At 64.1% G+C, this 23,806-nt stretch overlaps 1 protein-coding gene across 1 annotated transcript; it reads right to left on the minus strand.

Annotated features, from left to right (window-relative positions):
* Positions 1–1,870: 1,870 nt before the first annotated feature.
* Positions 1,871–23,145, minus strand: SPATA5 (spermatogenesis associated 5). Its single transcript, XM_029067236.2, has 16 exons — positions 22,948–23,145; positions 21,831–21,955; positions 20,570–20,727; positions 14,955–15,013; positions 12,951–13,736; positions 11,709–11,838; positions 10,576–10,632; positions 9,955–10,078; positions 9,170–9,425; positions 7,612–7,766; positions 6,690–6,899; positions 5,177–5,230; positions 4,741–4,820; positions 3,956–4,082; positions 3,490–3,654; positions 1,871–2,179 (listed from the first exon to the last, which is right to left on the minus strand). Exons 1-16 carry the CDS (start codon positions 23,093–23,095, stop codon positions 2,003–2,005), a joined length of 2,811 nt encoding a protein of 936 aa, XP_028923069.1. The 5' UTR covers positions 23,096–23,145; the 3' UTR covers positions 1,871–2,002.
* Between the last annotated feature and the right edge of the window lie 661 nt (positions 23,146–23,806).

Here is a 23,806-nt window from a genome sequence, read left to right on the forward strand (position 1 = left end):
CTGATCACCTTGTATCCCCCCAGCGCTTAGAACAGTGCTTTGCACATAGTAAGCGCTTAACAAATACTGCCATTATTATTATTATTATTATTAAGTGACTCGCCCCAGCTCAGATTAGGATCCAGATCTCCAGACACCCCAGATCTGTGATCTTTCACAGCCAGTCCTCTGTGAAGCTACTGAGAAGCAGCATGGCTCCGTGGAAAGAGCCCGGGCTTGGGAGTCAGAGGTCGTGGGTTCGAATCCCGCCTCTGCCACTTGTCAGTTGTGTGACTTTGGGCAAGTCACTTGGTTTCTCTGGGCCTCACTTACCCCCTCTCTAAAATGGGGATGAAGACTGTGAGCCCCACATGGGACAAGCTGATTCGGCATGGCTCAGTGGAAATAATAATAATGTCGGTATTTGTTAAGCGCTTACTATGTGCCGAGCACTGTTCTCAGCGCTGGGGTAGATGCAGGGTAATGTATACAGGCTCAGTGGAAAGAGCACGGGCTTGGGAGTCAGAGGTCATGGGTTCGAATCCCGGCTCCACTTGTGACAGACCCTATGTCCTGAGAACCCATGAGGGAAACTATTTCCTGTGTCGCCCAAGTACTTAATACAGTGTCCTGCACACAGTAAGTGCTCAACAGATATGATCGATTGACTCCCTGCAAGACTATATTTCCTGGGCACTTGTGAGAAAAAACATTTCACGTGCATCCTCGAGAGACCATGTTGTGTGACTGTGGGCAAGTCACCTAACTTCTCTGCGCCTCAGTTCCCTCATCTGTAAAATGGGGATTAACTGTGAGCCTCGTGTGGGACAACCTGATCACCCCGTATTATTATTATTATTATTATTGTTATGGTATTTAAGTGCTTACTATGTGTATCTCCCCCAGTGCTCAGAACAGTGCTCTGCACATAGTAAGTGCTTAACAAATACTAACATTATTACCTTGTATCTACCCTAGCACTTAGAACAGTGTTTGGCACATAGTAAGCGCTTAACAAATACCATTATTATTAGATCCTCTGGCTCTAAGCCCTCTAGATCTTCTAGACCCTCCAGATTCTAGAAGCAGTGTGGTCTGGAGGACAGAGCACGGGTCTGGGAGTCAGAAAGACTTGGGTTCTAATTCCAGCTCTGCCGATTACCTGCCGTGTGACCCTGGCAAGTCATTTCTCTGGGCCTCAGTTCTCTCACTTGTAAAATGGGGATTGAGACTGGAAGACTGTGTCCAACCTGATTTAGCTTGTATCTACCCAGAAGACCTGGGTTCTAATTCCAGCTCCGCAGATGGCCTGTTGTGTGACTGCGGGCAAGTCACTTGACTTCTCTGTGCCTCAGCTCCCTCATCTGCAAAATGGGGATTCGGTACCGGTGCTCCCACCTACTTGCTGGCGGGGATTGGGCCTACTGAGTCCTTTTTCCCCTCCCATACGTTCAGTTCAGTGTTCTACACATAATACGCGCTCAGTACGTGTGATTGATTAATACGGTTCGGGCGCCTGGTGGGGTTGGGTTTTGTCCTCGCTTGGGAGAGGACGATATTTTTGTCAATGCGAAACTCGACCGCACGTCGAGTTTTAGAAGCAGCCCGGCCTAGCGGGTAGAGCTCAGGCCTGGGAGTCAGAAGGACGGGGGTTCCCATCCCGGCTCCGTCGCTTGTCCGCCGTGTGACCTTGGGCGAATCACTTCACTTTTCTGGACCCCGTTTCCCTCATCTGTAAAACGGAGGTGAAGACTGTGAGCTCCATGTGGGACGGGGACTGACTGTGTCTAACCTGATTTGCTAGTATCCACCGCAGAGCTTAGTACAGTGCCTGGCACTGAGTGCTTAATAAAGACCACTATTGTTATTATTATTATTATTATTCTCATTATTTATTTATTTATTTATTTATTGTCCAGTCTGACCCTCTCCTCCACGCCAACGCCGCCGTCCCGCGCCCCCCGGACGGCCAGTCCCGGGCGGATTCCTCGCCGCCGGGCAGGGTGGAGGAGAGGACGTGGGCTCAGAGGGCGTGCAGTCCACAGGTGTTTTGGTAATCGGCGTAAAACTGCTTGAGCGAGGCGGGGATCCGGGGCGTCACGATGTCCAGGGCCTGGTCGAAGTGTCTCCTCATGATGGACTGGGCCCGGAGGTCTTCCTGGAGAGCCAGCAGGGCCGCCTCCCTGCAGACAGCTGCGATCTGCCCGAGGGAGGGAGGAAATGATTATAGCGGGAGGTCAAAGGATTATAGGGCCCATGTACGCCGTCTCCGTGCCCGGGGGAGGCGGCGATGATAAATCGTGATGTTGGTATTTGTTAGGCGCCTACTATGTGCGGAGCACGGTTCTGAGCGCTGGGGGAGACGCAGGGTCACGCGGCCTAACGGTTAGAGCCCGGGCCCGGGCGTCCTCCCGGCTCGGCCACCTGCCCGCCCGGTGACCTCGGGCGAGTCGCCTCACTGCTCCGAGCCTCAGTTTCCTCATCTGTAAAACGGAGATGCAGACCTGGAACCCCCCGTGTGTCCAGTCGGATTTGCCTGGATCTACCCCAGGGCTCAGTACAGAGCTTGGCACCTAGTAAGCACTTAACCAATGCCATTAAGGAACGAAAGTGCCGGGCTGAACGCTGGAAAAGATATGGACAGAGATACTGGACTCAGACCCCTGTCCCTCACAGTGCTCGTGGTATGAGAGAGAGGGACACGGGGTACCTTATCCCCCAGTTTGTTTTTACTTTTTTACGGTATTTTACTGCTTCCTATGTGCCAGGCACTGTACCAAGCGCAGGGGTGGATAGAAGATGATGGGGTTGGACACGGTCCACGTCCCACACGCGACTCACGGTCTCCGTCCCCATTTTCCAGGTGAGGTAACTCAAGGTCCCAGAACAGACAAGTGGCCCGGCGGGGATCAGAACCCGGGTTCTTCCGACTCCCAGGCCCGGGTTCTCTCCACTGGGCCACACTGCTTCTGACCGTACTGCCCTCTCTGAAGCACTCAGTACAGAGTACCGCACAAAGTGGGCGCTCAACAGACTCCTTGGACGGCTGTTGATTGATTGTGTGTGATACCGATTAAAACAATAATTATGGTATTTATTAAGCACATCCTAAGTGCCAGGCACTGTACTAAGCACCGGGGAGGAGACAGCAAACTGGGTTGGGCACAGTCCCGGTCGCACGTGGGGCTCACGGTCTCAACCCCCATTTTCCAGATGAGGGAACTGAAGCCCAGAGAGGTGAAGTGACTCGCCCTAGGTCACGCAGCAAAGCCGGGATTGGATCTGATTAGTTCGATGGGATCCGTGATCCGATCATCTTGCCTGCCCCCCCAGCGCTTAGCACGGAGATCGGCCCACGGCAGGCGCCCGCCCGGCCCCACCCCCGGCGTCGGTGCGAATCGACCCGTGCCGAGGGGCGGTGCCGGGGGTCCCGGTGTGGGGCGGAGGAAGAGGAGGAGGACGTGCGCGGGGGATGGGGCGCGCCTGGGTCCCCCGGCGCCGCCACGTTACCTCGGCGCCCGAGTAGCCGTCGGTGCGCTGCAGCAGGTGGTCGGGGCAGACGTCTCCCCCGACGGGCATGGAGCGCAGCTGCAGGGCCAGCACCTCCCGCCGGGTGCCCGCGTCGGGCAGAGGCACGTAGATGATCCGGTCGATCCGCCCGGGGCGGAGCAGGGCCTGTGGCCGACACGCGGCCCCCCGTCAGCCCCCGTCGCCCCCCGGGGCCGTGCTTCTCCGCGCTCCCCCCCCGGGCGGGCGGTGCGTGGGGCGCCCGAGCGGCTCGGCTGACCGAGGGCGAGACGGAGGCGGGTCGGCCGTCCCCTCCCGCCCCCGACGCCCCTGGAGGACCACGGCCCCGCGGGAAATCCCGGGAATGCCGTCGGGGCCGAGGGAAGGCCGGAAACGTCCCCGCCCGGTCCCCGGAGGGCACGGGCCGGAGCCAGCCCACCCCCTGCCCGGGCCCGCCGTGTGCCCGGACCTTATCGATCCGGTCCGGACGGTTGGTGGCCGCCAGGACGGTGACGCCGGTTAGTCGCTCCACGCCGTCCATCTCCGTCAGCAGCTGGGCCACCACACGGTCTGCCACGTTGCCGGCCCCCGAAGAGCTGTCGGTCACCGTAACCGTAACGATAGCGGTGACGACGGTAACGATGATGATAATAATAACAACTGGTATTTCTTAAGCGCCTACTCTGGGCCGGGCTCTGTACTGAGCGCTGGGGTGCCTACGGGCAAATCGGGTTGGACGGGGTCCCCGTTCCACGTGGGGCTCTCGGTCTCCATCCCCATTCGACAGATGAGGTGACCGAGGCACAGAGAAGCGAAGCGACTGCCCTCGAGGGGCTTCCAGTCTATTCCGTGCAGAACACTAGACTGAGCGCTTGGGAGAGGACGGTGGAGTCGGAAGTCACGACCCCTGCCCTCGGGAAGCTTCTAATCGGGAAGCGGTCCCCGAGGGCAGCCCGGGAACGAAAGAGAAGCGGCAGGGCCTGGGAGTCGGGAGGTCATGGATTCTAATCCCAGATTCACCCTCTGTCTGCTGTGTGACCCTGGGTGAGTCACCACCTCTCTGGGCCTCCGTTCCTTCATCTGACAAATGGGGATTGAGGCCGGGAGCCCCGGGTGGGACAGGGATCGTGCCCCACCCGATATCTCTGGATCCACCCGGGCACCTAGGTACCTGGCACCCAGCAAGCGCTTAACAAACGCCACAATGGTTATTAATTATCAGCTAATCGGCTGGCCCCGGGGCTCACTTCTCACCTGCCCCGTTCGACGGCCAAGGCGTCCAGCTCGTCGAAGAAGACGATGGCGGGAGCCACGGCTCGGGCCTTCCTGAAGATCTGGGACGGATCGACGGGGGTGAAGACGGGCCCCTCGAGACGGCCGCCCCGGGGTCCGCCGTCTCCCGCCCCCGCCGGGCGTCGGCCGAGCCGCCGAATCCTCGGAAGGGGCACCGCGGCCCAAGCCGGGAATACCTCCCTCCTCCCGCCGGCGCCTGGGGCGTCGTGGAAGCTGAGGGACCCGGGTTCGGAGAGCGAGACGGGCCCGGGAGAGAGAAGGGTCCGTCCTGAAGGCTGCTCGGCGGGCAGTGCTCGGGCCCTTCGCCCCCGGGGGAAACGCCAACCTCCCGGGCCGGGCCACGGACCCCTGGACGCCGTCCTCCGGCCCTGAGCCCCAAGTCCGCCAACCCCCTCACCTCTCTGACGGCCCGCTCCGATTCGCCCACGTATTTGCTCATCAGCTCGGGACCCTGCGGACGGAACAGACGGACCCGTGGCGGCCGCTGAGGCGAGCGGGCGGTCCCCTCCGCGCGGGGCCCGAGCCTCTCCAACACGCCAGTGGCGGACCCCCGACTCAGGAGGATCCCCCCCCCCGCCCCCCACAAACGCCCCAAGGCCACCGACACTGCCGCCCCAGTGCCCGGCACACGCACGGAAAAGTGAAGTGACCTGTCCGAGGTCGCACGGCAGGTGGGCGCAGGAGCCGGGGTTAGAACTGTGAGCCCGACGCCCGGGTTCTTTTCGCTAGGATGGGCTGCCTCCCCCCGGGAAGGAAGAGCCGCCCTCCCTTCCAAGCGCTTAGCACAGCGCTCCGCGCGCGGTAAGCGGTCGATAGATACCACGGACTGATCGATTTCGAGACTCGGGAATCTAGAACTCGGGACCCTCCGACTCCCAGGCCCGGAGCTTTCCGCTAGGCTGTGCTGCCTCCCTCCAGGGATGACGACGATAACGGTATTAAGCGCTTACTATGTGCCGAGCACGGTTCCAGAAAGGCAGAGGGAAGGAAAAGCTGTCCTCCCAGTGCTTAGTACGGTGCTCCGCACACGGTAAACGCTCGATAAATACCACGGATTGAGATTTTTGCGCCTCGCGCATCTACCGGAATCCCGCGTCCAAACCCCGAGGGGGAGGAAGACTCGCTCGGAAAAGATTCTGACGTAACCGAAGGGGAAGACCAAGTCGAGTCGAGCGCCCGTCCGGGGCTAGAAGGAGCCGGCACGGGCACGGACCGCGGCGGTCGGACCTCGGCCGGGGGCGCCGCACGCACACCGCCGAACCGCCGCTCGGAGATGAGGACCGCGGGCGGCCCAGCTGATGGAGAGGCAGAGGGAAACCGAGGGCTCAACGAGACTTCCTTCCCAGCCGACTCGGCGCCAAGGGGAAGCGCGCGGGCGGAGGCTGATTTAGGGGCCGAGGACCACCCAGCTCGGACCATTCGCGGGGCGGGAGGATCTGGGCCCGTCCCCGTTTCCACGTCGGCGAAAACGCTGACGTTGGCGGATGTTCCGTAGAATCAACAGATACCATTCCCGCCCTCCAGAAGCTTCCGGTTTACCGTGTGCAGGGCACCGGGCTGAGCGCTCAGAGTCCGGGAGACTCAGTGAGCGGACCCCATCCCGCCTTCGAGGAGCTGACGGTCTGCTGTCGGACTGGGACAATTTGGGATAATCCGGTAGGCGCGGTCACTGTGCGCGGGGCACCGGACCGAGGCAGTCGGTGGACACGGCTCCCGCCCTCAAAGAGCTTACGCGCCACCGCGTGCGGAGCGCTGTACCGAGCGCCCGGGCGAGTCCACGGCGTGGCGGGGATCTCCCGGCGGCGGGATCGGGGGGGCACCTTCACCGGGAGGGCGTCGCCCCAGCCCGGGGGCCCCCCGGTGCCCGCCCTCCGACCCGAGGGCCCGCCCGGGGAGGGCGGCCTCCCCACCTTGACCACCAGGAAGTTGAGGCGGCTCTCGTTGGCCAGGGCCTTGGCGATCATGGTCTTGCAGCAGCCCGGGGGTCCGTAGAGGAGGATGCCCTTGGGGGGCTCGATGCCCATGGTGGCGAAGGCCTCCGGGTGCTTCAGCGGCCACTCCACCGCCTGCCGCAGCTTCACTTTGACGTCCGCCAGCCCGCCTACGTCCGCCCAGGACACCTGGAACGGCCGCGGTCGCGTCGCCGCCGCCGCTCGGCTCCGACCCAACGGGGCGGGGACCGGGCTCCCCTCGGCCCCGACCACGGGGGGGGCTCCCGGGTCTGAGGGCGAGGGACCCGACCCCCGTTTCGCAGAGGAGGAAACCGAGGCCCGGAGAAGTGAGGCGACTCGGGCGAGGTCACCCAGCGGCCGGTGGGCCGGGCCGGGGTGAGAACCCCGCTCCTCTGACGTCCGGGCTCCTCCCGCTAGGCCACCCCGCTTTCTGATTGATCGATTGGGATGACTAGGAGGCCGGGGGGAGGGAGGAGGGGGGATTTCGGGAAGGCTTAGGAGGTGGGGGGGGCTGAGGGTCTGGCTCTGAATTGGGGGGAGGGCGGCCACGCCCCCCAGCCCATCACCACAGGTGGCCCCCCATCCCTTCTCAGAGGACCCGACCCCCATCCCATATCTCCGGGCCCGCCCCCCTCAACCCTTCACCACAGGCAGCCCCCCAGCCCGGTCCCCCTCGGCCCGCCCACCCCCCCATCACCAGGGGCAGACCCCCCCCCCCCCGTCCCGTCCCGTCCCGTCCCGTTCTCCTGGGCCCAACCGCCCCCGTCCACCACCCCGGGCGCCCCATCCCCACCCCCCCGAACCCCATCTCGCCCATCTGATCATACCACTCCCCCCCACCCCCGCCGCCCCCCAGCGTCGGGGGAAGTGTGGAACTGACCTTGGGCACGTCCACGGCCACCTCGCGCATAGCGCTGGGCCTCACGTCCCGCATCCCCCGCTGGAAGTCGCCGAAGGTCACGCGCACGGAGCCGGCCAGGTCCCGGTCCGGGATGTCCGGCGCCTCCCACAGCGCCCGACGCAGGGCCCGCAAGCCTGCCGGGACGCAAGCGCACACGAAAGCACGGTCCGCTCGGCTGCCCCGTCGATGCCCGCCGGGGAGGGGGCTTGCCCAAGCCCTCGCTCCCCGGCCGTGCACAGGGTAGACCGCGAGACCCTCGAGGGCGGGGGTCACGTCTCCCGACTGCGCCGTTCCCTCCCTGGCACTGGGTTCGGAGCTCTGAACGCGGCGGAAGGAACGAGGGCCGAGTCCGGGAAGGCCTCCTGGAGGAGACGGGCCTTCGGCGAGGCTCTGAAGAGGGGGGAGGGTCATGGTCGGTGGGCTCCGAGGAGGGAGGGGGTTTCGGGCCAGAGGCGGGACGGGGGCGCGGGGAGGAGGTCGGCATTACAGGAGCGGAGGGTGCGGGCCGGGCTGGGGTAGGAGAGTGGCGGGGTGAGGGAGGAGGGGGAGAGTGGGCCTAGGGGAAAGAGCCCAGGCCTGGAAGTCGAAGGACCCGGGTTCTAATCCCAGCTCGCCCCCTCCCCACCTGCCGTACGCCCTTCCCCGTGCCTCAGTCCCCTCATCTGCAAAATGGGGATTGGACCCCCGTTCTTCCTCCTCCCGAGACGGTCGGCCCCGTGTGGGGCAGGGACCGCGACCGCCCCGATTATCCGCTATCTACTCCGGCGCTTAGTACGGTTCCGGGCGCACGGGGGAGTGGGGCCTAGTGGAAAGAGACTGGGCGTGAGAGTCGGAGGGCCTGGGTTCTGATTCCGGCTCCGCCCCCCCGCCCGCCGTAGGACCTCGACCAAGTCGCTTCCCTTTTCTGCGCCTCGGTTTCCCGCAAAATGGAGATTGGCCCCGTTTTCCCTCCTCCCGAGGCCGCGAGCCCCACGCGGCCCGGGAACCTGGTCCGCTCTGATTGTCTCGTATCTACCCCGGCGCTTAGTACGGTGCCCGGTACGCGGAGGAGGAGGGTGGCCTGGTGGAAAGAGGACTGGGAGTCGGAGGACCTGGGTTCTAACTCCTGCCCCGTCCCTTGTCCGCTGCGCGACCGTGGGCAAGTCGTTTCCCTTCCCCGTGCCTCAGTTCCCTCATCTGCAACATGGGGACCCGACCCCCGTTCCGCTTCGTCCCGAGACCGCGAGCTCCGTGCGGGACAGGGACCGCCGTCTGCTCCGACTGGGCCGCGTCGGCCCCAGCGCGCCGCTTTAGCGCTCGGGACAGCGCTCGGCACGTGGCAAGCGCTTAACGGATACCGTGGCCGTCACTGTTGAGATGGTGACCGTTGAGCACCTACCACGCGCCGGACACCGTACTGAGCGTTGGCACGGCGTCCGGCCGCCCTCCCCCATCTCGCCCCCCAAGTGCGAGTCCCTCCCGGGGCCAGGGCACCCCGGAGGGGGGGCGGCGGGGAACGGACGGACCCAGGGGTCCGGGTCGAAGCGTCCCGCCCCACCTGCTTGGTCGCAGAGGGCCTTGAGGTCGGCTCCCACGTAGCCGTGGGCGGCGTCCGCCAGACGGGTCAGCTGGTCCGGGGTCAGGGTGTGGGGGACGGGCCGCAGCAGCTTCTGCAGGATGTCCAGCCGGGCCGGCGCCGAGGGGACCCCGATCTCCAGCTCCTTGTCGAAGCGGCCCGGCCGGCGCAGGGCCGGGTCCAGGGCCTGCGGACGGTTGGTGGCCCCGAGGACCAGCACGCGGCCCAGGCTCCCCTCCTGACCGCGGCGGGGAGGGAACACGCGCGGACGTCGGCCGGCGCCGACCCTCCAAGCCGACGTGTCCGTCACACCCTCCTACGGGTCCCTCCCCGCCGCGCGGTCAGGAGGAGCGGCGTGGCGGAGCGGCGAGAGCCCGGGCGGTCACGGGTTCCAATCCCGGCTGCGCCGCTCGCCCGCTGGGTGACCTCGGGCGGGTCGCTTGGCTTCTCTGGGCCTCGGAGAACGGGGACCGGGACCGCGAGCCCCAGGCGGGACGGGGACCGCGTCCGACCCCGTGGGCTCGTCTGCACCCCAGCCCGGCACGCCGTGGGCGCTTCATATCGGAATCATTACTGTTGCTATCGCAGCGCCGTGCGCACGGTAAGCGCTCGATCGATACCGTTGACCGAGCGGGCACCACCCCTGCCCTCGAGGAGCTGAGGGTCTTCTCTGCGGAGAGCACTCTATAGGCGACCCCCGCCCTGCGGAGCGACTCTGACCGCCCCATCCCTCCCGCCGGCATCCTACGACCGCCGCCGATACGTACGGAGCCGATCCCGTCCATCAGCGTGAGGAGCGAGGCCACCACTCTCTTCTCCACTTCGTTCTGCGCCTTTTCTCTCTTGGGACAGAGGGCGTCCAGCTCGTCGATGAACACGATGGACGGACTCCTGAAAGGAGAGGGCACGGGGCGTCGGTCCCCCCGCCGACCTGCGGGCCCCCTCCCCGTTCCCGAAGCTCCAGCTCATTTGGCTTCTCCTGTCTCTCCTCCTTCCTCCTCGCTGCGTCAAGTTCACCCCCTCCGCTAGACTGGAAGCTCCTTGAGGGTCAGGATCGTGTCTGCTAACTGCTCTCCCCTGCCAAGAGCTGTGTCCGGCGCTCGGCACCGAGTAGACTGGAAGCTCCTCGAGGACCGGGGTCGTGATTACTAACTCTCCCGTCCTCTCCCCAACGCTCAGTCCGGTGCTCCGCGCACCGCAGACCGGAAGCCTCCCGAGGGCAGGGATTGCGCCTGCCGACTCTACCGTCCTCCCCCGAGGGCTCTGCCCGGCGCGCGGCCGTGTCCCCGGCGGGTGACCCTGCCCACAGCGCCACGGAACCCGGGGACCGCCCCGATCCCGCGGCCGGATGCCCGAGGGGCTACAGACTGATAACGGGGGCCGGCTACCGGAGCGTCGCTTCGGCGAATATCTGTCGCAGTCTGGCTTCGGTCTCCCCGTAGAACCTGCAACCGTAAAGAGCGGACGGTCAAGGGTGGAACCCAGATCGCCCTCCGGATGGACGGTAACGATAACGATTACGGTAATAATAACCGTGGTATTTGTTAAGTGCTTACTAGGTGTCGGGCCCCGGGGTAGATCCAAGCTAACCAGGTTGGACCGAATCCCTGTCCCCCGTGGAGCCCACGGTCTTAATCCTCATTTTACAGACGAGGGAACCGAGGCACAGAGGAGTCAAGTGACCTGCCCGAAGTCGCACGGCAGATAAGTGGCGGGGGTGGGACGAGAACGCAGGTCCTCCTGCCTCCCAGGCCCGGGCTCTACCCACCCGAACGAGACCGGAAACCCTAACTGTTCACGACGTCCCCTAAGGACAGCGGATCCGAAGGTCCGGTCCCACAGGGTTCTATTCTCTGGTTGTTTATCGGAAGGATTTCTGGCCACGCCCGGCCCTTTCCTCTTTCCGAAAAGGAATTCAAATCCCGTCGGCCGCGGGATGCCCAACTCGAATCCCATCGGTCGGGGAGCGGCCAAGGGATCCAGAGCGCTCAACTAAGAACCCGCCGGACACGGAGCGACAGACTCCAATCCCACCGGACGGGCGGTACCCCTCAGATCCGATGGGATGTGCTCCGGCCGGATTCACATCCTGGTGGATCGGCAGTGCCGGATTCGAATCCTATGGGACGTGCAGCGCTGGGTTCGATTCCTCTTGGACGTACAGCGCCAGATTCGAATCTCTTTGGACGGGCAGTGCCAGGTTCAAATCCCACTGGGCTTGAAGTACCAGGTTTTTAATTGGCGGTGCTGGTGACGGGGCTTTTTGTAACGGTATTCGTTACGCGCCAGACACCGTGCTAAGCGCCCGGGCGGACAGAAGCCGATCGGATCGGACGCGGTCCCGGCCCCCCGTGGGGCTCCCGTTCTTCGTCCCCATTTTACAGATGAGGGAACCGAGGCCCGGAGAAGGGAGGCGACTTGCCCGAGGTGACCGGCCGAGGCGGAGGCGGGATGGGAGGGCCCCGGAGGGCCGGGCCCCTCTGCCCCCTCCCGCCCTGTCCCCGCCCGGCCCGGGACCTACCTGCTGATGATTTCCGGCCCGTTGATGACGGCCATGTGGGCCCCGGCCTGCGAGGCCAGCGCTCTGGCGATCATGGTCTTCCCCGTTCCGGGGGGGCCGTAGAGCAGCACGCCTCTCGGAGGGGGGATGCCTTTCGAGCACAACGGCAAGAACGGGAACTCATCATCTTTCCGGGCCCACGTCGCGGCCTCCCAAGCGCTCGGCACAGTGCCCCCCACGCGGCGGGCGCTCGATAAAAACGGCCGATCGGTCCTAAAAAGGGTTCGGCCCACGTCTCCCCGCTCCCGGAGACCCTCCGGCGGTGGCCCGGGGCCCCTCCGCGTCGGCTCGTAATGGCTCGATCCCCTCCTGCCTCGCCTGGCTGCTCTCCGACTCCGTCCCGGCCCGCACGCTTCCCTCCGCTAATGCCGACTCTCTCGCCGTCCCTCCGTCCCTCCGCCCAACCTCTCGCCCAGGTCCCACCACGGGCCCGAAACGCCCTCCCACCTCGAGTCCGACACCTAGCCTCCCCGCACTCGAAGGCTTATGGAAGGCCCGCCTCCCCCCAGAGGCCCTCCCTGACTTAGCCCTCCTTCCTCTTCTCCCGCTCCCTCCTGCTTCGCCCTCGCGCTTGGATTTCCTCCCTCGATTCACCCTTCCCTCGGCCCCGCCGCGCCTACTTCCCCGTCTGTGTCTTATTTTACCGTCTGTCGTCCCCTCTAGACCGTCAGCTCTAGACGTGTCCGCCCACCCGGTTGTACCGTCCTCTCCCAAGCGCTCAATCCGGTGCCCTGCACCCAGTCGGCGCTCATTAAGTGCCACCGGTCACTCGATCGATCGATGCGATACTCCTTTTGCCGTCGGTCAGCGCTTATTCGTTCGTTCGGCCGTATTTACTGAGCGCTGACTGTGTGCAGAGCGCCGGACTGAGTGCTCGGGAAGTACAATCGGCAACGGACAGAGATAATCCCTGCCCACCGGGGGCTCACGGGTGCAGAAAGGGACTTAGGTGCGGAAGCCCAGAAAATGATAACCATCGTGATCTTCGTCGAGGGCTTACTACGTGCGAGGCGCCGTACCGAGCGCCGAGGTGGACGCGATCAAATCGGGTAGGGCCCGGTCCCGCGAGGGGCTCGCGGTCTTCACCCCCCCCCATTAGACGGATGAGGTGACCGAGGCCCAGGGAAGGGAAGTGACTCGGCCGAGGTCACCCAGCTGCCCTCCCCGGGGGAGCCGGGTTCGAGGGGCGTCGCGGGAACCCACCGAAGCGACGGAAGAGCTCTGGCTGCCGCAGGGGGAGTTCGACGAGCTCCCGGATCTCCTGCAGCTGGCGGCCCAGGCCTCCGATGGAGTCGTAGGTGACGGGGGGCGGCCCGGCCCCGCCGTCCGGGCACCGCTCCAGCACCAGCCTGGTGCCCGCCGTCAGGCAGTAGAAGGTGTCTGAGGGGTCCAGGGCGCCCAGCGGTTCCTCGGCCGCCGGGCCGGGGTCGGGCCCGCCGGCCGGGCCGGCCGCCGGGGCCGATCCGGGGGCGGGCACGGTGGCCGGACCGCCCGTCGCGGACGGTCCGGGGCCGGGCCCGCAGGCCGGGCCGTCCGTCGCGGACGATCCGGGGCCGGGCCCGCAGGCCGGGCCGTCCGTCGCGGACGATCCGGGGCCGGGCGCGGTGGCCGGGCCGTCCGCCGCGGACCATCCGGGGCCGGGCGCGGTGGCCGGGCTGTCGGTCAGAGCCGACCCCGACCCGAGCGCCCGGCCCGGACCGTCCTCCCCGGCCGGCGCGGGGCTGCCCGGGGGCGGGCCGAGACCGTCCGCCCCCGCGGGCCCGGAGGGGGTCCCCGGGAGCGGGCCCGGGGACGCGGCCCCCCCGAGGTCGCTCAGGTCCAGCCGACCCAGGGGCAGAGACAGGTCCAGCGCCTCGGGGGAGGGGGTCTCCGGCGTCGCCCCCTCCAGCACGGCCCCGTCGGCCCCCCTGACCCGCGTGACCTTCAGGACGCACGTCCGGCCGTAGAAAGCCAGGTGCAGGGGCCAGCCGGGCGATACCACCTTGCCATCTGCAAAGCAACGGAGGGGGGACAGGGTCGGGGTCGTCAAAGGTTCCGCTCGTTCTGTTCGGTCTTTGTTCATATGCTATCTGATAAGCTCTTCCCACGTGCCAGGCACCGATCTAAGTGCTGAGATAGATAATGGTAATAACCGAGGTATCCGTCAGGCGGTTACTACGGGCCAGGCGCTGTACGAAGCCCTGGGGTGGATGGAAGCAAATCGGGTTGGACGCGGTGGGACTCGCAGTCTCCATCCCTGAAAGCAAGCGTCCCTTCTTTTACGGCATTAAGCACGGACCACGTTCCGGGCACTGTACTAAGCGCCGGGGCGGTGACAAGATAATCAGCTCGGACACGATCTGGGTCCCTCGTGGGCTCACGCTGCCTCTCCGTCCTTCGTCGTCTCCCGAGCGCTCGGCGCGGTGCTCTGCACGTGAGGGTCTCTGTCGAGCACCGTGTGACAGGCACCGTTCCAAGCGCTGAGGGGGCTCCGAACCGATCGGGTTGGACCCAATCCCCGTCCCGTACGGGGCTCGCGGTTTTAATCCTCATTTACAGCTGAGGGAGCTGAGGCCCAGAGAAGTGAGGTGACCTGCCCCCAGGTGACCCAGCGGACGCGGGGCGGGGACGAGAACCCAGGTCTTTGGGACTCCCAGGCCCAGGCTCGACCCACCGGGCCACGCCGCTTCTCCGGAGGAGGCGCTCGATACATAGCGCCGCCGGATTGGCCTTGCCCTCCGGGGGGGGGGCCGGGAGATTTGGGTCCTCGTCCCGGCTCGGTCGCCGGGGGCGGAGGGCGGAGGCCTCTGACTTAGGAACGGCCCAGGGCGGCCCGGCCCGGGGGGACGGGGGGAGTGAGGTGGCCGGGTCCCGCGGGTGACGTGACCAACCTCGGTCGCGGGCCGCGCCCCGGCTCGTTCTTGCCCTCCTGCCGGACGGATCGGAGTGGCGCCGGGCTCGCCTCGGGACGGGCCCGGGACCACCCCTTCACGCCACGCCTTTCCCCAGACCATCACGGCTCCGTGTCCGCTCCGGACCGGACCCCTCCCCGACCCCCGGGCAGGAGCGAGACCCCCCCCCCCCCGCGCCAGCCCGGGGGCCCCCTGGGCGTGGGAGGACCGGAGCGGGCTGGGGACGACGACCGGCAGCCGCGACCCCCGGAGACACGGTCTCGGGATCCCACTCCCCTCCCCGCCCGGGGGGCAAGAGAGCGAGCCCCCGCCTCACCCAGTTTCCTCAGAAGACAGCTCCTCAGCTCCTCCGGGTTCACGTCCGCATCTTCGTCCCTGGAGGAACAGAAAGGGAAATTCCGACCTTTCCACCGGGAGCGGTGAGCGAGCGCTTCCAAGAGGAGAGGTTCCGGCTAACTGGTTCTAATAATAATAACGTTGGTATTTGTTAAGCGCTTCCCATGTGCGGAGCGCCGTTCTAAGCGCCGGGGGAGGTACGGGGTCATCGGTTTGTCCCACGTGAGGCTCACGGTTAATCCCCGTTTTACAGAGGAGGGAACTGAGGCAAAGAGAAGTCAAGTGACTTGCCCACAGTCACACAGCTGACGAGGGGCAGAGAGGGTATTCGAACCCATAACCTCGGACTCCCAAGCCCGGGCTCTTTCCACCGAGCCACTCTACTTCTACGTGTGCACCGCCTTTCTTGGAAAAAAAAAAAAATGGTATTTGGAAAGTGCTTCTATGAGTCAAGCACTGGGGTAGATTTATTTATTTACTGGTATTCGTTAAGCGCTTACTGTAGATTTATTTATTTTTATTTAATGGCGTTTAAGCGCTTACTGTGTCAAGCACTGTTCTATGCAGTGGTGTAGATTCATTTATTTAACGGTACCTGTTGGGCGCTTACTATGTGTTAAGGACCGGTGTAGATTTATCTAATTAATGGCATTTGTTGAGCTCTTAGCTCGTACCAAGCGCGGTTCTAAGCATCGGGGTAGATTTATTTATTTTTATTTAGAGGCATTTAAGCGCTGTATCAACCACTGTTCTAAACACTGGGGTAGATTTATTTATTTAACGGTGTTCGTTACGCCCTTAGTATATGTCAAGCACTGGGGTAGATTTATTTATTTATGGGTATTTAAGCGCTTACTGAAGATTTATTTATTTTTATTTAACGGCATTTAAGCGCTTACTGGGTCAAGCGCTGTTCTAAGCACTGGAGTAGATGTATTTAATGGCATTTGTTAAGCGCCTACTGTGTGTCAAGCACTGGGGTAGATTTATTTTATTTAACGGTACCTGTTAAGCGCTCCTCGTGTGTCAAGCACTGTTCTCTCCCAGGCGCTTAGCACAATGCTCTGCGCACAGTGAGCGCTCAATAAATAGGACTGAATGAATGAGAGTGTTCCAAGCGCTGGGGTAGCTTCCTTGATTTAATGGTATTTGTCAGGTGCTTACTACGTATCGAGCCCCATTCCAGGGGCCGGGGTGGATTATTTAATGGTATTTAAGTGATGATGGTGTCAAGCCCTCTTCTAATCCCCGGGGTAGATTCATTTATGTATTTAAAGGTAATTGTTAAGCGCTTACTGTGTGTCAATCCCTGTTCTAAGCGCTGGGGTAGATTCACTTATTTAACAGTACGCGGTAAGGGCTTATTATGTGTCAAGCACTGCCCTAAGCGCTGGGGCAGACTGATTCATTTGTTTAATGCTATTTGCTAAGCGCTTACTCTGTGTCGAGCCCTATTCGAAGTGCTGGGTAGATTTATGTATTCACTGGCATTTGTTAAGCCCTTACTATGTATCGAGCCCTCGTCCGAGTGCTGGGGTGGAGTTATTCAGTTATTTATTCACTCAGCGGTATTTAAGTGCTGCCTGTGTCAAACGCCGTTCTAAGCCCTGGGGTAGAGTCATTTATTTGATGGTAATTAAGCGCTCACTATGTGTCCAGCACCGTTGTACGCGCTGCGATAGATTCATTCATTTAATGGTATTTAAGTTGGTATCTGTTCAGCGCTTACTATGTGCAGAGCACCGTTCTAAGCGCTGGGGTAGATACAGGGTCATCGGGTCGTCCTACGTGAGGTTCACGGTCAGTCCCCATTTTACAGATGAGGTAACTGAGGCACCGAGAAGTGAAGCGGGGAGTCGAACCCATGACCTCTGACTCCGAAGCCCGGGCTCTTTCCACTGAGCCGTTAAGTGCTTATTATGTGTCGGGCCCTGCTCTAAGCACCGGGGTAGATCACTTTATTTATCTAATTTTATCTGCCCAGCGCTTACTGTGTGGCAAGCACTGGGGTAAATTTATTTAATGGTAGTAAACGCTTACGGTGTATCAAGGACTATTCTAAGTGCTGGGGTAGATTGATTTATTGAATGGTATTTAAGTGCCTAGCGTGTCAAGCACTCTTCTAAGCACTGGGGGTGGATCCATTTCTTTATTGAGTGATATGTGCTAAGTGCTTACTAGGTGTCAAGCGTTATTTTTTAAGTGCTGAGGTAGATTTATTTAACGGTGTCCGTTAAGCGCCCGCTACGTTCTAAGCACCGTTCTAAGCGCTGGGGTAGACACACGTGGATTGGGTTGGGCACGGTCCCCGTCTCGCACGGCAGCGTGGCTCGGCGGAAGGAGCGTGGGCTTGGGAGTCGGAGGTCCCCTTTACCTCTCCGCAGCTTAAGCCTCATTTTCCCCTTTTCCCTCTGCTCCTCCACCTCTCCCTTCCCATCCCCACGGCACCGTACCCGTCCGCTCAACTGTATATATTTTCGTTACCCTATTTATTTTGTTAATGAATTGTACATCGCCTCGATTCTATTTAGTTGCCATCGGTTTTTACGAGACGTTCTTCCCCTCGACGCTGTTTAGTGCCATCGTTCTCGTCTGTCCGTCTCTCCCGATCAGACCGTAAGCCCGTCAAACGGCAGGGACCGTCTCTATCTGTTGCCGACTTGTTCATCCCAAGCGCTTAGTACAGTGCTCTGCACATAGTAAGCGCTCAATAAATACTATTGAATGAAAGGTCGTGAGTTCGAATCCCTGCCCCGCCACTTGTCAGCCGCGTGACTGGGGGCGAGTGGCTTCCCTTCTCTGGGCCTCAGTTACCTCATCTGTAAAACGGGGACTAAGACGGCGAGCCCCACGTGGGACGACCTGATTCCCCTGTGTCCACCCCCGCGCTTAGAACAGTGCTCTGCGCAGAGTAAGCGCGGAACAAATACCAACGCTATTGTTATTATTATGGGCTCGGGAGTCAGAGGTCGTGAGTTCGACTCCCGGCTCTGCCACTTGTCAGCCCCGGGACGGCGGGCGAGTCGCTTCCCTTCTCTGGGCCTCAGTTCCGTCATGTGAAAAATGGGGATTAACCGCGAGCCTCGCGTGGGACGACCCGATGACCCTGTATCTCCCCCGGCGCTCAGAACGGTGCTCGGCACACGGTAAGCGCTTAACGAATACCGACGTTATTATGATTATGGGGCTCACAGTCTAAAAGTAGGAGAGGGAAGAGGAGAACTAAGGCCCGGAGAAGTGAAGTGACTTGCCCGAGGTCACTTGGGGGGGGGGGGGGGGGGGGCGGGGGGGGCGGGGGGAAAACTAGGCAAGTGCAGGGAAAGGTGCTACCACAAGATGGAGCTCTTGCCTCATGATCAATCGGTCACATTTATTATTAATAATAATAATAATAATAATGATGATGGTATTCGTTAAGCGCTTACCATGGGCCGAGCACCGTTCTAAGCGCCGGGGGAGACACAGGGTCATCGGGTGGTCCCACGTGAGGCTCCCGGTCTTCATCCCCGTTTTCCAGATGAGGGAACGGAGGCCCAGAGAAGTGAAGTGACTCGCCCACCGTCACCCGGCCGACAAGTGGCAGAACCGGTGTCGAACCCATGCCCTCTGACTCTCAGGCCCGGGCCCTTGCCACTGAGCCGCGCTGCTTTAAGGATGGTATTTTTAATAATGATAATGATAATAACAACGTCGGTATTCGTTAAACTCTCACTACGCGCCGAGCACCGTTCTAAGCGCTGGGGGAGATAGAGGATAATCACGTCGTCCCACGCGAGGCTCCCGGTCTTCATCCCCATTTTCCAGATGAGGTCACCGAGGCACAGAGAAGTGAAGCGACTTGCCCACGGTCACGCAGCTGACAGGTGGCGGGGCCGGGGTCAGAACCCACGACCTCTGACTCCGCGCTCTTCCCACTGAGGCGCGCTGTTTCTCTAAAGCGCTCACCGTAGGTCAAGCCCCGTTGTAAGCGCCGGGGAGATCCGAGCCGGTCAGGTGGGCCGCGGTCTCTGTCCCACGTGGGGCTCACCCCCCTCATTTCCAGTTCACAGCTCAGTTAACGGAGGCCTAGAGCGGTGAAGGGCCTTGGCATTCAATGGTATTTACTGAGCGCTTACTGAGTGCACAGCATTCATTCACTAGTATTTACTGAGCGCTTACTGCGCGCAGAGCACTGTACTAAGCGCTCGGGCGACAGAGAGGGAAAAATCCCTGCCCGACAAGGGGCTCACGGTCTAGAAGCGGGGAGGCGGACCACGAGGCAAATCAAATAGGCAGCAACGGCGTCGCTGTAAATAGAATTATAGATCTATACGCATCATTAATAAAATAAATAGAATCGCCAATATGCGCATATAGAGACGAGCGCCGTGGGGTGGGGAGGGGAGGGGAGGAGGAGCAGAGGAAAAAATGGGGGGCTCGGCCTGGGAAGGCCTCCCGGGAGAGGCGGGCTCTCGGTAGGGCCTCGAAGGGGGGGAGTGAGCCAGGCTGGCGGATTTGAGGAGGGAGGGGGTTCCGGGCCAGAGGTGGGGCCTTTAATAATGACGACCATAACGATAACGATGACGCCGGCATCCGTTAAGCGCTCGCTACGTGCAGGGCACCGTTCTAAGCGCTGGGAGAGACACGGGGTCATCGGGTCGTCCCGCGGGAGGCTCACGGCCTTCATCCCCCTTTTACAGACGGGGCCCGGAGGGGCGGAGCGACTCGCCCACGGTCGCGCAGCTGACGGGTGGGAGGGCAGGGATTCGAACCCGTGACCTCTGACTCCCAAGCCCGGGCTCTCGCCACCGAGCCACGCGGTCTCTCTGCTTCCGGCCCGCGCGGGAGGGTTCGAAGGGGGGGCGGGGCCGCGGTCCGCGGGATTTGAGGAGGGAGGACCCCTGGGCCCGGAGGCCGGCGGCGCGGGACGGCGGCGTTCCGTTCACCAACCCGGCGCTGGTATGGACCGAGCGCTCGCTCCGCGCACGGCGCTCTGTCAAGCGCTCGGGAGGGGACCCTACGCCACTTGGGAGGCGCGGAGCACCGTGCTGAGAGCCGGGGGCGGACGGACGGGTTAATCGGGTGGGAGGCGGTCCCTGACCCGCGGGCCTCCCCTCTAAGAGGGAGCCAGAGTGGGTGTCGGATCCCCGGGCGAAGCAGCGGGGCTCCGTGGAAAGGGCCCGGGCTTGGGGGTCGGAGGTCGTGGGTTCGACTCCCGGCTCAGCCGGGTGACCGGGGGCCAGTCCCTTCGCTTCTCTGCGCCTCGGCGGCCTCGTCCGTCAAATGGGGATTGAAACCGTGAGCCCCACGCGGGACAACCCGATGACCCCGGGTCTCTCCCAGCCAGGGCTTAGAACGGCGCTCCGCACGTTCTAAGCGCTTAACCGATACCGACATTATTATTATCAGGGGCTTACTCTGTGCCACGCACGGTGCTAAGCGCCGGGGCGGGGCGGGGCGGGGGGGAGATAGGAACTAATCGGGTTGGACACCGCCCCCGTCCCACCTGGGGCTCGCGCTGGTCACCCCCGAGGCGCGGACGAGACGGGGGAGGCCCCGGGGAGAGAAGGGGAGTTGAGAACCCAGGGCTCCGGCCTCGCGGCGCCCCCGACTGACCTGAGCTCCAGCCGGACCTCGTGGGCCGGGAGGACGGGCCCCGTGAGGGGCCGCACGCCGACGCGCTCCTCCGGCTTGACGCGCAGACCGTCCCGCTGGGCCTCGCTGAGTCCGATCTTTCCGGCGGGGAAGCCGGCCACCGGCCAGGCCACGCACACCTGCCCGGGCGCACCGGCACGCGCGCGCCTCCGTCAGCCCGCCGGCCTCCCCGCCGCCGCCCGCGTCATTTCCCTAGACAAGCGTCGAGTCCGCGTCTGGCCGCTCCCGCGGACCCTCCCGCGGCGGCGGCGGCGGCCGGGACGCCTGGGCGTCCGGCAGAAACTCGGCGCCGTCGGCTTTAGGGTCGTCCGTCGGGTCGCCCCCCGCGACCTCACCTCGCCGCTCTCCTCCCGCGGCCCGGCCCGCGCTCTCCGCCCCTCCGACGCCGGCCTTCTCCCCGTCCCTCCATCTCGCCCCCGGCCCGCCCTCTTTAAATCCCCCAGGTCCGCTCCTTCCACACCTTCCTGACGCCCCTTCTCCTCCCAGAGGCCTTCCCTGACTGCACCCTCCTCTCGTCTCTCCCTCTCTCCCGCGTCCCCCCGACCCGCTCCCCGTTGCTTGCCGGACCGGCCTCGGCGAGCGCTCCCTGCGGGGCTCGGCACACGGCGGGCGCTCGGTAAACGCGACCCGGCGAATGAACGTCCGTTACGATAACGACAACGTCGGTATCCGTTAAGCGCTCACTAGGGGCCGAGCGGCGTTCTAGGCGCCGGGGAACCGGGTGGTCCCACGTGGGGCTCACGGTCTCAATCCCCGTTTGACGGACGAGGGGACCGAGGCGCCGAGAAGCCAAGCGACCGGCCCGAAGCCGCCCGGCCGACGGGTGGCCGAGCGGGCGTTCGGACCCATGACCTCCGCCTCCGAAGCCCCGGCTCTCTCCGCTGGGCCGCGCCGCCTCTCACCGGGCCGTCGGTTTACTTCCGCTAAACTCCCTCCCCCCCCCCCGCAGACCGTCGACTTATCGACGGGCAGGGAACGGGCCTCCTTCTGGCCCCGTCCCCTCCCGAGCGCTCGGTCCGGCGCTGGGCACCCGGGAAGCGCCCGGTGAATGAGAATGACGGCGCTATTTAAGCGCCGCCCGGGTCCCGGCCGAGGCGGAGACGAGCCAAGGGTCACGGTCCCCGTCGGAGGTCTCCGGTCGCCGTCCCTACGTCGGCTAAGGACCCGACGGGTTTCGAGGACCGTACGCAAGGCCCCCCGGCCGCCGGCGCCCCCGGCCCACCTCCTGCCTCCCCGGCGCGGTGGTGATCAGCACTGGCCGGCCCACGGGCAGGTCGGCCCGTTTCACGTAGTCGAGGCCCAGCCGGACGTGGAAGCTTCGGAAGGCCCGGGGGACGCGCTCGTCTCCTGCAACGGAAAGCACCCGCGGCTTTACGGCCGGTTTCCTCCCGCGCCATCCGTCAAGCGCCCGCCGGGGCAGTCGCCGAGCACTCGCCACGCGCCGGGCACCGTACGGGGGCGTCGGGCCGGACCCGATCCCCGTCCCGCACGGCCCTTGGGAATCCGTTAAGCTCTCGCTACGGGCCAGGCCTCCGGGATCGCACGGGATATCCGTCGAGCGCTCGCTACGCCTCAGATGAGGGAACCGAGGCCCGGGGAAGCCAAGTGGCCCGCTCGGGGTCCCGCGGCGGCCCAGCGGCGTGGCGGGATCAGAACCCAGGACCCCGTGAGCGGTAGGCCCGGGCTCCGCTAACGTCGGTATCCGTTAGGCGCCCGCTGTGGGCCGAGCACCGTTCGAAGCGCCGGGGTGGACACGGGGTCGTCGGGTCGTCCCACGTGGGGCTCCCGGGCGAGGGAACCGAGGCACCGGGAATGATAACGCTGACCGTGTCGGTATCCGTTAAGCGCTCACGACGGGCCGAGCACCGTCGTCAGCGCTGGGGGAGACCGAGGGTCATCGGGTCGTCCCACGCGAGGCTCACAGTCTCAATCCCCATTTTGCAGATGAGGGAACGGAGGCCCGGAGGAGGGAAGGGCCTCGCCCAAAGGCACCCGGCTTGAGGAGCGGCCGAGGCGGGATTCGAACCCGTGACCTCCGACTCCCAAGCCCGGGCTCTCCGCCGGATGGACGAGACGAGACGGGGACGAGAGGGGCGGGGAAGGAGCGGAATCCGGGCCCGCGAGTCGGAGGCCCTGGGTTCGAATCGCGCCTCGCCGTCCGTCCGTCCGTCCGTCCGTCCGCCGTGGGACTCGGCGCGGGTCGCTCGGCAGCCCCGGGCCTCGCTGTCACACCGGCCTGAGCGCGCGGGAGAGGACGACGGAGGCGGGAGACACGCCCGTGTGCGGAACGCTGGGCCAAGCGCTCCGACGCGCCCCTCGGCCCTGCGGGAGCTTCCTACCTTCCTGGGCGCAGGCGGCGACGGCCAGCAGGGGGGAGGGCGAGGGGGAGGGGCAGGGGGAGGACGAGGACGAGGGGCCCGGGGAGGACGGGGACGGGGACGAGGGGGAGGGGCCCCAGCGCGCCCGGCCCTTCTTCTTGGCCGCCATCGTCCTCTTGCTCCTTCTCCGCCGCAGCACGTGGCCGCCCGCCCCGCCCCTCCGCCCTTATTGGCCCGCTCTCCCCCGACGGCCCCGCCCCCTCGGCCCGGATCGCCGCTCCTATTGGTCCGTCCCTTCCGGCCGGACCCGCCGCTCTCTAGAGAGCTCGCCCCTCCCTCGGGCCCCGCCCCTCCTCTCCTATTGGCCCGGCCCCCCCGCGGGCCCCGCCCCTCCGCGCGGACCGCGGCCCCTATTGGCCCGCCCCTTCCTCCGGGCCCCGCCCCCTCCCCCCGCCCCTCGCCGCAGAGCCTTCTTGCCCTCCTCCCCCGCCCTGTTCCTGCCTCTCAGCGCTCAGCGCAGTGCTTGGCACACAGTGAGCGCTTAACGAAGACGATGGAGCCGCCCCCCGCCCCCCCCCGCCGCGCTTAGCACATAGTCAGGGCCTAAGGGCTGCCGGCCTCGGCCGGACCGGAAGTCGGCGCCCACCGGAAGTCTGCACGGGGGGGGGGGACGCTCCCGGCAGCCCTTGCGGCCTCGCCCCTCCCCTAGTGAGGCCCCGGGGGCGGGGGGGGGCGGGTCGAGGGTTCGAATCCCGACCCCGACACAATCGTCGTCGTCAACCTGTCGGCCTCTGTTAAAGCGCTTACGATAATCACAATTCCATCAATTGGGTATCCGTCAAGCGCTTACTCTCACGGCAGTTCCGTCATTTTGGCATTT

This window comes from Ornithorhynchus anatinus, chromosome 6, assembly GCF_004115215.2.
Source record: "Ornithorhynchus anatinus isolate Pmale09 chromosome 6, mOrnAna1.pri.v4, whole genome shotgun sequence".
NCBI lineage: Eukaryota > Metazoa > Chordata > Mammalia > Monotremata > Ornithorhynchidae > Ornithorhynchus > Ornithorhynchus anatinus.